At 45.7% G+C, this 18,056-nt stretch overlaps 1 protein-coding gene across 3 annotated transcripts in view; it reads left to right on the top strand.

Moving 5' to 3' along the window:
- Positions 1-14,468, top strand: part of LOC144136696 (uncharacterized) — a 34,779-nt gene extending 20,311 nt beyond the window's left edge. For all 3 annotated transcript variants that reach the window (XM_077669228.1, XM_077669226.1, XM_077669227.1), the window contains 2 exons: positions 3,245-3,363; positions 11,982-14,468. In XM_077669228.1, the coding sequence (XP_077525354.1) occupies positions 12,052-14,022 (1,971 nt within the window). In that variant the 5' untranslated portion in view covers positions 3,245-3,363; positions 11,982-12,051 and the 3' untranslated portion in view covers positions 14,023-14,468. The remainder of the gene's footprint in view (positions 1-3,244; positions 3,364-11,981) is intronic.
- The last annotated feature ends 3,588 nt before the right edge of the window (positions 14,469-18,056 follow it).

Genomic DNA, 18,056 nt, shown 5'->3' with positions numbered 1-18,056 from the left:
GGCCTTAGGCCGGATTGCGTTGTGTTTTCAGCGGAAGGTCATGCGAGCGCACGCATTTGGGAGATGAAATCCAGGGTTCAACGGAAACCCGCCTGGTCAGGTATGTTCATGGCGGAAAAACTTTTTTCAAGCGCCGACCAATCGTTAAAAAGGATGACGTTTCGTTTGTGAACAACGCCCCCGTAAGCCGGGGCCGAAACGTCATCCTTTTTAACGATTGGTCGGCGCTTGAAAAAAGTTTTTCCGCATTTGGGAGAGGGCTCACGCACACTTGTCCGCGCGGTCACCTTCGGGTGCACCGTGCACTCATATTGGGAGCGACTCTTGTTCGGGTGTGAATTAACGCTCACCTTTCCATCTGATCCAATCGGTCTCAAATCGCTGATGTGGAGGAAGCTCGGGCGAACTGCGCGCATGAGGAACTGTCCTTACGGGGAATAATTATATACTTGTTTATTTATTTATGCGCATCATCAGTTGTGAAAGCTGCAAGCAGCTTGTCCAGCCCTCAACGCCAAAATTTTGTATTCACAGGAGCAGTAACTTTGTGTGGTTATTCGTCCACCCGCTGCCGTTGTTAGACCGTGAAAAAAGAACTATAGCGCAACCAAGACGGACACAAGAAAGGACCACACAGGATTAGCGCTAAACTTCAGCTAACTTTATTCACTGACAGCGCGGCAAATGTAAGGAAAAACCAGGACATGCGCAGATACCAGTTCACACTCAACAATATATCAACAGAACCATTCAAGATATGCCATTTCCGATTTGAAGAGGTTCACAGACGTATCGCTAACACAAAATACACCTCTCTTTCTTATATGAAATCTTCCGATAGTTCCCTCGCCCTTGTATATTTGCTTACGTAGAGCTGTTGGCCCATCACCATAACGGCTTGCGGGGTGCGGTGCGCCGTGTAAAAGGTCACTATTATGAAATGTTGGAGCGTACTTGTCATCTGTCGTTTGCTGTATTTTATAGTACACATCGTAAATACACAAGAACTTTTTTCTCACTGGAATCTGCTTCTTTGATCAGCGAAGTTTCCCACAGACAACCGCAAAAAAAAAAGACAACACATATCAAGAACACCAGACAGTATTGCTTACGAAGCCCTGAGTATGCGCCATGGGAAAATTGCTCCTCGTATCTATGAATTTCGGATGACCCTGGGCAACTAATTAAATATACTTTCCCGGCTATCGTTCCTGGAAGCATCTGACGTACCTTACTCCGGTTTGGCATTATTTTTTGTGTTTGTCTCTTAATGTTGTCTTTCTTATGCATAGGTATTCACAACTGTGCTTGGTTTTAAATTTCCTCGTCTAAATACCAGGAAATAAATGCAGTGACCAAGTTAAAACAATTAGGCTTTGTAGCAAAAATCTTAGCGTTTTACATCAACTGTTAAATAATATTCCTATAAAATTAACACATTCCCTATGAAATTGTAACTGAACTTTACTAAATAATTCCAAACATCAAGTTTACAGTTGTACAAAAGAAGTGAGTATATTAGTTTTTCTCACCGCGTCACTATACATGGTATGGTATGGTATGGTATGGTATGATATGGTTCGGAACGGTGCGGTACGGGTACGGTAGGTATCGTAGGCGCGATATGTATGGTACGGCATGTATGGTATGGTATGATATGGTACGGTACGAACAGTATGATATGGTGTGCTTTGTGATGCAGTTTAACGCGCCGAAGTTGCCCATGGACTTAAGCGATGCCATTGTGGGGGCTTTGAATTAATTTTGACCACCTAGGGTTCCTAAACGCTCTCTGACATCGCACAGCATAGGGGGCATGCGATGTCAGTGCACGGTAAAGAACGCCGGGTGGTCGAAGAAATAAAACCTCCGCAGATTTTGTGAGAAAAGACGTTTTTAGCATACCGCAGACGTATACCGGTTTACCGGACGCCGGCTGCGCACGCGCAGTGGCTCCCCCTCACCCCAACAATGCATCTGCGCATGCGCGAGAGGGGTCCGGTAAGCCGCGGTATACGTCTCCGGTAGTACGTCTCCGGTATGCTAAAAAGGTCTAATACTGCAACTAAAGGAATCGAGATGCACCTCTCAAATGTCTTAAACTTTTGTTATGATGTATATTGTCCTTTGTATTTGTTACTCCTCTTTCTCAAGATACAGCGCTGTGTGTCTCTACGCCTGTCTCCGATCATTGTGTGGATTGATTGTGTGCATAGATGGTGACTGCGGGAGAGATTGTGTGCTATTATAAGAGACTGTGCGCATAGCGGGGTAGATGCGACATTGTTAATATAGAAGGGACGCTGCGGTGGAGCAATTGCCGGCAGATAAAGCAAGGCTAACCCCACCTGTACCATTCAATACCTCAACTCAACTCTCCTTTCCTGGTTTTTGACCTATTTTTCAGGGATCCATGCTTTCCGTGCATGCATTTAATTTTGGTCTACGTTGTGTTTAGTCAAGGCGAACAGTGCAGTACACATCGTCGGTCTTTATTTTTTTCGGTGCATCGCGCTATGCGCAGCGTTTTCAGGGAAGTTTGTCTTAGAATACAGTTTGTTTAATGTGGCTATTGACTTTGACTGCACAATGCCAGTGTTATCATGGTTTTCTATTTACACCATACGCACTGGATTGTGTTTCTTTTCCAGCATGTAAAATCGTAGTGCACAAAATTTTTACAAGCTGGTTCTCTGTGCGTTAATTGTTACTGCTGCTTTGACCGCCGAGGCGAGGTCTTGGCAAGGTTGCCACTTGCTATCTTTTCTGTTGCCTCGCAGGGTCAGCGCTTTGTATTGCCTGAAAAAGAATAAATTAATAAAAAAATTGATAGAAATAAATGGATGTACAAGCTGTCCGTGTCTACTTTCGTGCTATACGTGTTTAATTGCATAATTTCACACAGCCATGAGAGCCGGATTTCTGGATTACCCTTGAATAATAGAACACCCTTTTCCAGTCTGACATGGAGCTGCCGCCGAGAGCGGTCGTCTTGCCAATTTGCACTATCTGTTTTTTTTTTGCCGATGCACTACAGTATGAATGCTTTTTTTTTCGTTTTGCTTATCGTTTGTTGTGATAAAGACCTCGCATCCGCCGCAGCGGTCTGTTCGCACGCCGGATGCTAGCGACTGTAGCGAGGTCACAGCGTGATGCTTGATTCGAAGACTGCGCCGGCGATGCACTTCGCTCAAACAGTTCCAGCTGAAAGCGATTTACAAGGCTTTGTTTGCTCTTTTTACAGGTGCCTACCTTGAAGGATTTCTATGGAAAGCGGGGGCACTGTGGCTGTGGCCCAGACAATCTGCAAAGTCGCCGACAGTTTCCTTCCATGCTGCCTTCCAAGCTGGAACGACGACTGAGGTGATTAACCACGGCTTATGCACTTTATGCGCCTGAAGAACAATTGAACATGTTTGTTTTTGGGGTTTCCGTTTATCCAACTGCAGTTTTTGGTTACTGCTGTCTTAATTTTATCAAATGTATTTGCTTTTTTTTTCTTCTTCAGCAGTTCAGCCCGGTCAGACGGAAAAACTTGTCCAAACTTTTTTTTTACTTCTTTTGATCAACAAGATTTTGGACTCAAACCAGACGTAAGAACATCTGCTTACAAACACGAACTCTTCGATACCAAAAAATTTGATCCACTCCCAGCAACGCAACGCTGAAGCACGCCCATTCCTTGATCACCCTAGCGAAAATTCTAATAGCACAACTAATAGCCTATTTGCTTATCTACAACTAACAGTCAATTAGTCCATTAAGAAATGCATAAGATAGCAAAGTCTGTTAATCCATTATGTTCACTGGTGGTGGGAAGTAGCAGCTGCAGGGCCGACACCGTGCCAGAAGTTTCCGTTAAGAACACTCTTACACTAATGTCCTTTGGAAACACATGTCGACGCCACAACGACACGCCGAGCATAAAACCTCTACACCTACCGTGTTTAAATAGGCAGCCTTCATAGGGTTTATATACCTTAACAGTGCATCAATACGTACTGCTACATGGTGAGTTGCTGATGAGCGGAGCTAGTTTAATAAGTTCTATGACTAGATATTCGTCACGCGTCCTGTAAAACTGAGATTGGCCTTTGACTTTTCGTTGAGTGAATACCGTTGAGTGAATTCATACTTGACAGCGCAAAAAAAAAACGAGGACAAAAGCGAACGAGGAGACACAACACAAGCGCAGTCTATCAACTGAACTTTTATTCACTGAAAGGAAGCTTTATAGGCGTGATAAAACACAAAAACAACAAAAGGAACCGCCACAATCGATGTACAAAGAAATCAATGACATTTCATTCCTGCGTGATAAGGAACACCACAGCAACAGGAAAACCAAATTCAATCACATCAGGCCAACTCCCCGTACTGTCTACTTGCCCCCAAGAAACTGCGCAGAAAAGGAACTTCCTTATCCTGCAGGCTGACCGACGGTGATGCGGCACACGCTTCTCTCTCTTTCTTAATCAAGTAAGCTTCTATCAGCTCCCGGCATACCCTATCTTTGTGCCTGAACAAGATACTTGTCCTGTCAAGGTGAGGAAAGCAATCTTTGCAATCCCTGCAGTGCAAAGCGAGGTTGGAGGACACAGCACCTTTTAGAGATCTGCGGTGTTCCGCTAGACGCTCATTGATACATCGACCAGTCTGGCCGATGTAATTCTTACCACATGAAAATGGAACGCGATACACAACACATGTGTCGCAATCTGTGAGCCTCTTTCTGTCAGCTATCGCGCAATCATTCACTGCGCGGTTACCACTATGCTCAATTTTTTTTTTGTGCACAGCACTGCACACACCACCGAGTTTGTTCTTCGCGGTGAAAACAACTTTCGCCCCGTACCTCGCCCCCACTTTTCTTAGGCGATGTGAAATGCCGTGCACGTAGGGGATTCCTACCAATTGTTTTTCCGCAACGTTCTCTTTCGCGATGACCGGGGGCCTGCCTGACCTGGCTAAGATTTGAAATTTGAAATTTATTCCACAACAAAAAGATGCTGCGAGGAGGACAGGAGAAAAGCTGTGTGAACAGCTTGAAAAGCCCTGACCCCCCAACACACGGGGTAGGACAGAAGCGTGCAGCAAGAGAACACAGTCGGATATGGCAACATCGTTGAAAACGTTAGTATAAAACAGGCAAGAAGAACTAGAAAATCATATCACAGCAATTATACAAACAATAAACGCAGTTCTTTTGGTGATATATCTGATATGTCAATGTTAGCATCCTTTATCATGTGATTCAGAAGTGTAGGCAATTTAAATTTTATCATTTGATTTCCATAATTGGTTCTGCATTTTGGAACATACCACATCTCAGGATGGCACACATTATAAGCAGAAATGTTTTTCTCTAGCCTTGCTAGGCTAGTAATGGCATCATTATTTTTTATTAAACTGAGTTTATATAAGCGGCACAGTCTGTGATCGTTCATCGATGGAACTTGTATTATGTGGTACTTCTTGAATAGGCCTGCTGTGTGAAAGCGATATGGAACTTTACAGGCGAGGCGTAAAGCCCTTTTTTGCAAGACGGTAAGTTTGCTAATGTTTCCAGCTGTTGTTGTTGCCCATACAGAAAACGCGTAATTTAATAAAGAGGAAAATAAAGAGTTATATACGAGCATGTTAACAGGTATGGGAAAATTGTAGCAGTAACGGCGCATAACGCCAGCTGTCCTAGATAGCTTACCAACGATATAGTTTACGTGATCATCCCATGTCATGTTTTCTGAGAAATACACGCCCAGTGATTTAAAGCTCGTTACCACTTCAATTTCAGTGTTATTTTAAAAAATAGAAGGTCGCTGGACATGTGTCTGTCGGGGGTGAAATAAAATAGCCTTCGTTTTATTAATGTTTAGCTTTAGGCAGTTAATTTGAGCCCAGGCATTAATCTCGGACAACGTTCTATTCGCTCGGATACCTAGATCAACACACGATTTGCCTGAAAAGAATAAACTTGTGTCGTCAGCATAGATTATATAATGTGCCGTTGCATCAACGCGAACTATCTCGTTAATATAAAGAATGAAAAGAAATGGTCCCAGGGTGCTTCCCTGTGGGACACCTGTTTTGATTGACTTTGATGTGGAGTGCTTTCCTTCAATGACGACAAACTGAGTACGGTATTGTAAGTAAGACGCAATTAATTGATGCGAAATGCCTCTTATGCCATAGTGATCGAGTTTTTGAAGGAGAATTTCATGATTAATGAGGTCAAAGGCTTTGGAGAAGTCCAGAAACAGTCCAAGTACCATATTTTTACATTCAAAGTTTTCGAGAATGAACTCCTTTTGGGCCAGCAGTGCGAGTTCCGTAGATTTGTTCCTGCGGAAGCCAAACTGAGCAAATGTTATTAAGTTGTAGCGTTCAGTGAAAGAGGTCAAGCGTTTCAGAATTATTTTCTCTAAACCTTTGGAGAATACAGGTAAAACGGATATGGGGCGGTAGTTTGACATGTCATTTCTATTTCCCTTCTTAAACACAACTGTCACTTTTGCTCGCTGCATTTTTTGAGGAAAGCATCCTGTGGACAAACACATATTAAAAATGTGGGTAAGACAAGGTGCTAATACATCAATGGCAAGTTTTACAGGCTTCACTTGAATATCGTCCGCATCAGCAGCTCTACTATTGCTTAGGGTTAAAAATGTCGCTACAAGCTCACTATTAGCGACTGGGTCTAGAAATATAGTTGGATTACTTCGCTCCTTCATATATCTTAAATCAGGGTTTCTACTGGTTGCACCACCGATTGATAAAAAGAAGTCATTAAATGCGTCAGCTAACTTAGTGCCTTGAAGTTCTATCCCATCTTTTACGATTGTGGTTACCGCTTCTGAATCATTACCAAATACAGTGTTTAGTGCTTTCCAAACGTTGTTTGTGCGTCCTTGTGTTGCTTCGAACAGGTTAGAGTAATATTGCTTTTTTGCATTACGAAGATGTTTTGTGATTAAATTCCTGTACTTCTTAAACACTTTGAGGGCTTCAAGGGACTTACTCTCTATAAATGCCTTAAACAACTGGTCCTGTTTTCTAATAAGCTTAAGGCACTCTTTATCCACCCAAGGCTTCCTACTTTTCTTACAAATTCTAAACGTCTTGATAGTAAAACACGCAAGGTATACCGTAGAGAACTTGCTCATAAATAACTCATACGCTAAGTTAGGATCGCTCACTGCGAACACATCGTTCCAGTTTTCTCTGCTTAAGCAGTCTCTAAAAGCGGAGAGCGTATCAGGAGTAATGCGCCTGTATGAAAATTCTGAGCGCATTCGTGTAGGCGTGTTAACGACTTGACTGACAAACATAAATATAGGCAAGTGGTCGCTGATATCATAAATCAAAGTGCCAGCTCTAACAAGGGAAGGATCAATATTGGTGACAAACAGATCTAAAAGTGTAGTTGATTGTGCAGTTATTCGTGTAGGAGACGTTATAAAGTTTTGACAGGAGTAAGAGCTTAATAATGATTCTAGTTCTAATTTAACCCTGCTATTCTGTAACATGTCAATGTTCAGATCACCACCTAAAATTAATGTATATTTTCTTTCACTGACAAATTCTAAGAAAGAGTCTAAAAAAGGCAAGAACAGACGAACGTCATTTGAAGGCGGGCAATAACAAACACAAAAAACAGAAGTACCACATCTAATAGCAAGCGTTTCGTAAAAAGGAGTGATACAGCTGAATTCTGACATTAGTTCAGAATCCATCGAGTTAGAGATTAGCATTGCTACGCCACCACCCCTTTTGCCTGTGCGGTTCATGTAATAAGATTTATACGTAGGAGGTGTAAACACATCCTCTTCCGAGGCAAACCATGTTTCTGAAAACATCATGACATTAAAGCGTATTTGCGCTTCGCCGAAAAAATAGTCAAGTGCATCCTGCTTATTTCTACCAGACCTCAAGTTAAAGTGAACACAACTAAGACACTTCTGAAAACTAGTATCGCAAAAGTATTTAAGGTTTGCAACGTCTACGTGCGCAGTCGAAGGATCAAGCATGATCGGAGCAAAAACAAAGATAAACGGAAGGGTTTTTCAGGTTGAACTATGTTACAGCTTATCAAGGTCAGCCACGCAACGAATGACAACGGCGCCATCACCTTCTCTCTTCCTCACTAGAATCTTGCCATTGCAGTGCCATGAAAATCGGTAGTCGTTGTCCTCTGCCCATTCCTTAGCGCGACGGAGCAGCTCTCTGTTTTGGTGTGTCATGTTTTCAGTGATGGAGACTCCAGATGAACCAATTCTGAGGGCTTTACGCTTTTCCAGCCATTTATCTCGGGTTGACTGCTGGGCAAACCTAACAAGAATTCCAGGCGTTTTGTTTGGTTTGGAAGGAAGCCTGTGAATAGCGCCAATGTCATTTGCCGTCAGCTCTGGCAGGTTAACAGTCTTAGCCACAGCATTCAACTTGCACATCAAGTCCTCATTTGGCGTAGCTTGGATGCCATGAACTTCTACGTTCAATTTCCTGCTACGAAATTCCAAATCATTGACAGTTGCTTTCAGTTGGTGAACGTCACTTGAGGTACATACAGCCTCTAATTTGTCTACACGTCTGTTCAAGTTACTAATGTCTTTCTCTTGTTTAACTTGTGTATTCAGGATATCGTCGTACTTCTGGGACAATAACTCGATGGAGTCCTTAATTTACCCAACCTGAGCAGGCAGTCCTGCTAGAGCATCAAGCCTTCGAGTTATATCTGCCAGGCAAACAGCTCAGAGTCCATGTTCCCTTTGTCCCCACTTTTGGTTTTAGATGGACGGCATGCCACGCATCGCCATGCTCTGCGGCCGCTTTCTCCTTTGGCCTTAAATGTTGACTCCGACCAGCCAGAACAACTACCAATATGATAGGAGGACTCACATTCGCTGCACATCAGGAATTGGCCGTGATCTGGCAGGGACTCATTGCAGGACTCGCAAGTGTCTGCCATGACTCGTGGACCAGAAGCTCGAGGTATCACACAGTACAGCAAAGATATATAGAGCACATACCACTGAGCAAAGCACGGAACACGGTGGCAACGGCGGTAGCAGTAACGCAGCGTTAAGCAACGAGTAAGTGAATTTTACCAACCTGGATAAGCAAAAAATAGCAGATAAGCCAAGCGTCCTTTCGCCACCGCCGCCGCCGCCACCCGTGTGTCCAGCTGTAATTCCGGCATAGGAAACGCGACAACACTTGGTGGGCGGATCACGGGGTGGATGACGTCAATCAGGGCACAGTGTTGCAGCCAGGGCAGCAGTTGCAGGGGAAGTCTGGAGGGTGAAGAAATTTCACGCTGAACAACACGTAGAAAAGGAACCGTTGCCTCGGAAAACAGCAGCAGGCACGACGATTCCAAGGCACGATCAGGCACCTCCTGCCCAGAAGTTGGAAACCCACCTGGATAAGCAAAAAATAGCAGATAAGCCAAGCGTCCTTTCGCCACCGCCGCCGCCGCCCGTGTGTCCAGCTGTAATTCCGGCACAGGAAACGCGACAACACTTGGTGGGCGGATCACGGGGTGGATGACGTCAATCAGGGCACAATGTTGCAGCCAGGGCAGCAGTTGCAGGGGAAGTCTGGATAAGCAAAAAATAGCAGATAAGCCAAGCGTCCTTTCGCCACCGCCGCCGCCGCCCGTGTGTCAGTGACCCTACCTTTCAGTGACCCTACCCAGAGTATGATCAGGAAAACCTGCTTCCTTTAACCTGCGCGTTTGTCCCAGGAAGCTTGTTCCAACCTTGTGGGAGCAGGATTTTGAGAGAGAAGCTTTTAGGCAAGAAGTAGCAATGCCGGCCTTCACCAATTTTGAATGACCAGAACTGTGATTGAGGAGGGGCTTTTCCGTTCGTGGGTGATACTCCCAGCACACACCACTCGCGTGGCAATCAATCCTCAGGTCTAGGAACTGGATGGAGCCTGACTGTGGCAATTCAAATGTGAACTTCAGACCTTCGCCCCTTTCCTTGAATATCTTGACGACGTCCGGGATAACCCTGGGGGAGATATCCTTTAAGAAAATAAAAAAATCATCCACGTACCGGAAGACTCTCCCTGCAAAATCTGCAAGATCCTCCGCTAGTTTTACGTCCATCCTGCTTAGGAAAATGTCGCTCAAGTCAGGTGCGACACGGGATCCAATGCAGACGCCGGACCTCTGGACGTACACTTTTTCGCCCCACCCAACGAAGGTTGAGTCAAGGTAAAACGATAGGAGCTTCTTGCCTAAAAGCTTCTCTCTCAAAATTCTGCTCCCACAAGGTTGGAACAAGCTTCCTGGGACAAACGCGCCGGTTAAAGGAAGCAGGTTTTCCTGATCATACTCTGGGTAGGGTCACTGAAAGGATCTTAGCCAGGTCAGGCAGGCCCCCGGTCATCGCGAAAGAGAACGTTGCGGAAAAACAATTGGTAGGAATCCCCTACGTGCACGGCATTTCACATCGCCTAAGAAAAGTGGGGGCGAGGTACGGGGCGAAAGTTGTTTTCACCGCGAAGAACAAACTCGGTGGTGTGTGCAGTGCTGTGCGCAAAAAAAAATTGAGCATAGTGGTAACCGCGCAGTGAATGATTGCACGATAGCCCACAGAAAGAGGCTCACAGATTGCGACACATGTGTTGTGTATCGCGTTCCATTTTCATGTGGTAAGAATTACATCGGCCAGACTGGTCGATGTATCAATGAGCGTCTAGCGGAACACCGCAGATCTCTAAAAGGTGCTGTGTCCTCCAACCTCGCTTTGCACTGCAGGGATTGCAAAGATTGCTTTCCTCACCTTGACAGGACAAGTATCTTGTTCAGGCACAGGGATAGGGTATGCCGGGAGCTGATAGAAGCTTACTTGATTAAGAGAGAGAAGCGTGTGCCGCATCACCGTCGGTCAGCCTGCAGGATAAGGAAGTTCCTTTTCTGCGCAGTTTCTTGGGGGCAAGTAGACAGTACGGGGAGTTGGCCTGATGTGATTGAATTTGGTTTTCCTCTTGCTGTGGTGTTCCTTATCACGCAGGAATGAAATGTCATTGATTTCTTTGTACATCGATTGTGGCGGTTTCTTTTGTTGTTTTTGTGTTTTATCACGCCTATAAAGCTTCCTTTCAGTGAATAAAAGTTCAGTTGATAGACTGCGCTTGTGTTGTGTCTCCTCGTTCGCTTTTGTCCTCGTTTTTTTGCGCTGTCAAGTATGAATCCACACCAACTAGCCCAACTTTCTGTTCTTATTAACCGTTGAGTGACTCGCCTCAACAAAGTTAGTGATTGCCATGCTTCAAATTGTAATGTTGCTCTTTCTAGGACTCATTTAAGCCTATGTCAGACAAACGGAGGACTTACACAGCAAATCATCATCATCATAATCAGCCTGACTACACAGTGGCAGGGCAAAGGCCGCTCCCATGTCTCTCCAATTAGCCCGGTCCATACAGCAAATACTGAAATGTATTAAAACAAAACATTATTTTCTTAAAATTTTCGCTCTGGTAGCTCTCCACTGGGGGCTGAGAGTTTTCTTTTACATTCTATAAATTTTTGAACCATAGAAAACAGCACTAAGTCGAAATAAACGCAAATGGCTACACGCCGTGTTCATAACTACGTTTTCCTTTGTTGGTACTCGCTCATTTTTACGCAGTAATTCTTTAGCCTTGTCACATGAAAACGAGCGCAATTGAACAGTTTATTTCTGAGCTGGACAGTTGGATTCCAAGCCGTATAGTGGTACTGTCTAGCCATCCTGGCTGTCCTAAGCTTCAAAGAGGTGAAGACGGGTCTCTCGCATTTTCGAGAGCTTTGTAACGCTTACTACGCAAACCGAGTTACATTTTACAGCAGAGAAGCAAACTCGGTGGTTCGTATATTTTGACAAAGGGTGTGCACATACCAGCGAAACTCAGGTTGGGATGAGTGCCCTCTTCTGACCAGTATAATTATAGGCAACATTTTCAAAGAGTCTTAAATTTTTTCTATGCAGGCCTTTCAAGACCACGTGATACGGTGCGTCGCGAGCTCGGCGCTGGAAGGTCAATTCGGCTCCAATAACTATGAAGAACCTTGTAATTTTAATTGTGTTGAAAGAACTCTTTGAGTTCGGCGTTTACTGCTTCGAAAGAAGCTGCAATGCAACGCTACCGTGGAATGTTTCTAACCAGGATCACCCAGAAATCCCACCGGAGCGGATCGAAGAGCTTCTTCGGTGCCCGCATGGACTCCACGGCTGCACAGAGTCTCCAGTCAACTGCACGGAGATCCTCTTCGCCGTCACTTGCTCCTGTGCCAAGAACTGCATCTACTACGGAGATTGCTGCTGGGACGCTGGGATGTCTTTGGTGTCCCCCGCATCAGGCACATGCATCCTACGTAACGTTGACGAGTTTACAAAAAGGAAGTTCTACGTTGTCTCAGGATGCGACCGGAAATGGCCCGACGACGAAGTGCGAAGTTCGTGCGAAAACGCCACGTATATGGAAGATCCGTTTTACTTAATTCCAGTCACGACAGAACGACAACTAACCTACCTCAATGCATTTTGTGCACTCTGCAACTACGACTTGGACAACACGTCTACATTCTGGAATGCTTCAGGGACTGGCAGAAGAAGAGATTTTGAGGTGGCTCCACCGCAAGAAGTCTTGGATAATCCAGACTTTTTCTTCTGGCCTTGCGACAACCGTCTTGTAGACGTTCAGGACTGTCCTAAAAGCACTGACGCGGAAACTGCAAGAAAATGCTCGACTTACTTTGCTCCAGTACGGTTCAAGAGCAACGAGTCTGAAGTGGTGTACAAGAACGTGTACTGCGGACTCTGCAACGGCGCCGAGCTTTCGTTGATGAATTGCGTCCCGAAGCAAGTTGTGCGCAATATATGGCCCCGGAGCCGTTTCAGATCCTCGATTCAGCGTCCAAATCTTCTGTCGCTGATAAGGCCCGTGGTAAGCCAGGACTCTTGTTTCTCGTGGCACAACAATAGGTGCTACATCAGAGCTCCGCAGTACCGCTTTGCAAACACTTCTATGACGGCCGAAAATGAAACAATCGGCAATGGCAACATGACGAACAGCAATAGCACAAACACCACGCGAACTGAAGACGAACCCTACAACGTGCAGAACTACCTTACAATCATCTGCATCAGCCTGTCACTCATCTGCCTCTTCCTGAAAGGCGTCGTGTACGTGCTCTACAGAAGTTCGCGGACGTTCTCCTCAAGGTGCACTCTGTGCCTTTGTGGGACGCTCTTCCTAAGCCATCTCCTCTTTCTCCTGGGAAACAGCTTCGACGTATCTAAGCCGGTGTGCGTGGGCTTTGCCATCGTCCTCCACTACGGCTTCCTCTCCACATTCTTCTGGACCAGCGTGCTGTCTTTCGACATCTGGAAGAACGTGGTGGCCGTGCGCCTTTCATCAAGCCGCCGCAGCGGGTTTTTGCTCTATGCTTTGATTGCTTGGGGCGGACCTCTAATTGTCATCGCCTTGAGCTCAGTGCTGAACTGGACGGCCCCAGACTTCGTGCTTTCACCCCAGTACGGACGCTTTTCATGCTGGATCGGCAGTCTCTGGAGTCAGCTCACTTTCTTCCTCATGCCCATGATAATACTGCTTTTACTCGACGTGGGGCTGTACGTGCACATTGTCGTGCAAATCAGGAAAACCGCCAAGCGCGCGGCGAGCTTCGACTTCAAGGGAGGCGGCAACCAATCGCACATGGGACTGTTCGTGAAGCTCGCCTTCATCATGGGCTCGACCTGGCTTTTGGGCTTCGTCGGTGCGTTCGTCAACGTGCTCGCCCTCGACATCATCGTTATCATACTCATCGGGCTCCAGGGAGTGTATCTGTTCTTCGGCTTCAAGGACTACGAGCACTTGCTACCGAGACGATTCCGCAAAAAACAAAAAACAGTTGCTACTGGTGTGTCTACGGCGAACACGGAGATGTCCTCTTCTGGAAGAGACTTCACTGACAGAGAGGATGTCCACCGATCGCCTGCCATCGGATACTTCAGCAAACAGAACTAGTGCCCCCACTTCCTTTTTGCGCTCCTGCCTTTGTGTGTGGTATTGATTGCGACATACATGTTCCCCTGTGAATGTTACTTTGCTCTGTGTAGTCAGGATTTCTGAAAAGAAGCTCTTGATGTGTTGCGTACTTAGCGCAAGAACCACACTGAAAGGTCCGCCATGTCTTTCTAGACGTGAGAGAATGACATTTGGATATGATGCGCCAAGAGGAAAACTAGTTAGAAAACAGAAGAAGCTATGCTTCAACGAGTGCTCAAACTTCTCTCCCAACAAGTTTCTTTTTAATCGTTTTTTTTGTTTGTGTACCTAGGTTTTTCAAATATTACAATCCAAGTTTGGCTCGAGAGAGAACAATTAACTGCGTGAAAAAAAATTGTTGTCCTTATGCAGAGTTTCTTTGATCGCTAGATGATGCATATTATACAAGCATTAACAATTAAAAAAATTACAAAATGAATTTTCAGTGCGCACATATTTATTGACATTTGACAAATTTACATATTTAGGCATTCGCGCATGAACAAAACCATAACATAAAATAAAAGTTTAAATACCACAATACAAGCAAACGCGCTACAGTACATGTACACAGCTACCAATAATGCACGCAAGCAGCAGACATTTCAAACAGTGCTGCTCTTTCAAGGTGCTTAGGCGGGACCAAAGGTTGCTGCTCGCTCCGCTGTTCTGCTCACAAACTCCCTGATGACGTCGTCTAAACTGAGAAGCGCCGTTCTTTGTTTGTGTATATGCAAAACCAACCAAAAGATGCGACAACCTCTTTTAAGTCGTTCGGTTGCGCAAATACGTTTTGATTCGGCGCAGAGCACTAAAAGAGCGTTCCCCAGAAGCGACAGACGCTGGTATGGAAAACAGAAGCTGAACATACCTCACGACCTGATCCATCAACTCGCGAACGTTTTGCGATTCCCTTTGCAGGATCTCCAAAATGCCCAGAGTTGTGGTAGAGTCAGCACCGTTTAGAAGAGTTGATAATAGCATAAACTGCGCCGGGAGTCTGCACAAGTCAAAATCAAAGAAAAGATGCGCCATCAGCTTGTAAAGGTGACGGACACACTGCCAAAGGAAAGATTCCTCGGAGTTGTCTACGAAATCCCCTGCGCAGACTGCAACAGTGTGTATATCGGGGAAACTGGGAACTACCGGAAGCGATTACAGCAGCACGCTCGGGACGTAAAAAATGAAAACATTCGCAACAACGCCTTAGCGGAGCACGCCGTCGTGAATGGCCACAAAATGGACTGTGACAAGGCATCATCGCAACCGAAAAAAGTAGCAGCATCACGGCTACATCTGGAATCCCTAATCATACAAACTACGTCACACACGTTAAACCGGAACGACGGTAATCTACCCTTGATATACGCACGCTCCTTGCGCCGATTATTCAATCATATTTAAACGACCCTTGTTCGGTGATGAATTCATTGTGAACAAGGCTTCCGTGTGGAAGCCGAAACGTCAAGAACGAACCTTTTTTCACTGGTCGGCGTCTCTTATTTTTTCAAGTGTACGCTCCCGGCCAGACGGGATTCCGTCACACGCTCAACTTCAAGTCAAAATCAACTCCAGAGCCGTCTCTAGTTCACCTGCTGTATACCGACTACCTCCAGCGGCACTGGTTAAGATGTCTTCTAGTTTTACGAGCTGTTCCATGCCCGGCTACTCAAAACGCTGTTTTGTTTCACTTATGATTCGGTCGGCAGTAGCGAAATACTCTTTGCACAGTGCGGCCTTAACGTCAAGTGCAACTGGCTGGACAGGTCTATCAGTCGTCTCATACTTCGAAGGAGGTTTTGTCGGCCTTGACATACGAGGTTCCTTCAGGCCTAGGCGCGCTGCTGTTGTGCTCGTGTGCTGCCACAGCCTCTCAAAGACAGTTTCAGAACGCAACTGGGAGATCGCCTCGCAGAGAGCCTCTGCTGCCTTTTTTGCACCTGCGGCGCAATATGTTGAGCTCTGGAGAGTCCTTGCTAATTCTTCACAAGGCCCAAAGAAGGCAATGTGGATACCCAACAAGATTTCAAATTTCTGCAAAAGCCGATCGTAACCTCTAAAAATAGTCTTGCTGCTTTCGATCACTGAACCTGGTGTCTGCAAGGGCTCCTTGAGTGTCTCTTGAACTCTGGCGTAATTCTCAACGATTTTTTGCATCGACTTGACTCTAATGGTCCATCGCGTCGGGCAAAGCTGCAGTAAGTTATTTGTCCTTGACCCACTCTCCATTGCTGACTCGCGGCCTGTAGGAAGTACTATGTTAGCATAAACACTTTTACGCTTCTTGGACTCGAGGTCTGCGTTGGAAACGTCCTTAACAGTGGTAAGAGCGCCTCCAATTATGTCACAACTCCTGATAGCCTCTTGCAGTACCATATCTAAACAGTGATTAGTGCAATGGACATACAATGACCGTGGCTCACAATCACTAAGTCTTTTTTGCCCACCCGAAAAGCGACCGGACGTATTCGCCGCCCCATCCAAGCAGTGGCCTCGTACACAGTGAAAGTCCAGGCCGAGGCGCAAAATCATGTCCTTGATGGCCGGGTATAGGGTTTCTGATCTACTGTCAGGTGCGTTATACAGGCCGAAATACTCTTCCCGAACTTCGAGATCTCGCTCTGCACCCACCGCATGCATGCAAAATGTGAACTGCTCGTCACAATTTACATCGGTTGTTCCATCAGCAATGATACCAAAAAATGGACTAGACTTCACGTCCTCTATAATGTCTCGTTGCACACTATGGGCCATAATCTCTGTAAGCTCATTCTGCATGTCATCGCTCACCCATTTATTTCTCTTAGTCATCCACGTCTTCAGGACTGGGACATCCTCCGACCTCTCGTCGAGCAAATCGAGCAAATTTCCATCACATTTACCTCGTCCTCGAAGAGCTTGACCTGTGTGGCAGAGGTAGCGCAGAGAGCTAACTATGACACGAAGTGCTGCCCTGGTCTCCTCCCGCTGTTTGTTGTATTGCTGCGAAAGGAGACGCAAAACAGGAATGCCTGCCTGGCATGACAAGTTTCGGCTCACGGAGGCCAAGTGAAATTGCTCATTTCATGTGACTGGAACTTCTCGATAGCTTTTTTCCAATTATTAAAACCAACCTTAACAAAAGCTGGTTCCGTACTTCTAGCACGGTCCCCTCTTTCATCGAAATGTCGACGGCACTCGTGACACAAGAATACGTCGCTCTTGATTTCATAAAAAGCCAAGGAAATCGCAAAAACTAATCACGTTGGCACAATCTACCGCCTCGGTTTCTGGGGAACCTGTAGGTTTCGGCTGGAAGTGACCGACAGTCGTACAGCGCTGACTCGTCCTCTCTCGATCTGTTTCTTGAATTCGTGAAGGCAAGCGAATGCACATTGCTTGTTCAATCAAAGTTGGTTCCTCCTGCTGTTCGACGCGAAGGCCCCCGGTGTTGGAGCTTCTACAAATGAAATCAAAGACGTATGGTCACATTTTGCTTTTCACATCGGGTTTCTCCAATTATCAGTGAATGGTTTTTAAAACAAGCGAAATCAAGTTTTCTCAACATTTTCCCGAATCAATGTATAAAATGGTATTATCATTAGCATAGCATATAGGCGGCTTTTCTTTTGGTTGGAAACACTGAAAATGCTTACCCGAGAAGCAGTCTGCGGATGGCAGGGACAGCTCGGAATGATGGGTAGAGTCATCGCCGATTGGTTGAACATCGACGGCGTTCGTGCTGTCGGGACGGGCTGGACTGATTTCTGCAGAAGCGCCATCCGGTAGCGACTGGGAAAGCCGAAGAAGCAAAAAGTGTGGTTGAACGGATGCATTGACACAAATGGAAGTCGGGATGAAGTACTAAGAACTGTAAGATATCTTACCTTGAGATTCTCCTCTTAGGCATGTACGCCTTGGAGCGGGTATGAAGAAACTGTTTTATCTTTTTTGGGGAGCCAGACATTGCGTGTAAGGCTGGAATTAATAAACTAGCGAATACAAGTGACATGGAAACACCGCTTCAATGCACC

This window comes from Amblyomma americanum, chromosome 6 (genome assembly GCF_052857255.1).
Source record: "Amblyomma americanum isolate KBUSLIRL-KWMA chromosome 6, ASM5285725v1, whole genome shotgun sequence".
Lineage (NCBI taxonomy): Eukaryota > Metazoa > Arthropoda > Arachnida > Ixodida > Ixodidae > Amblyomma > Amblyomma americanum.
This window is presented reverse-complemented; position numbering and strand designations above follow the sequence as displayed.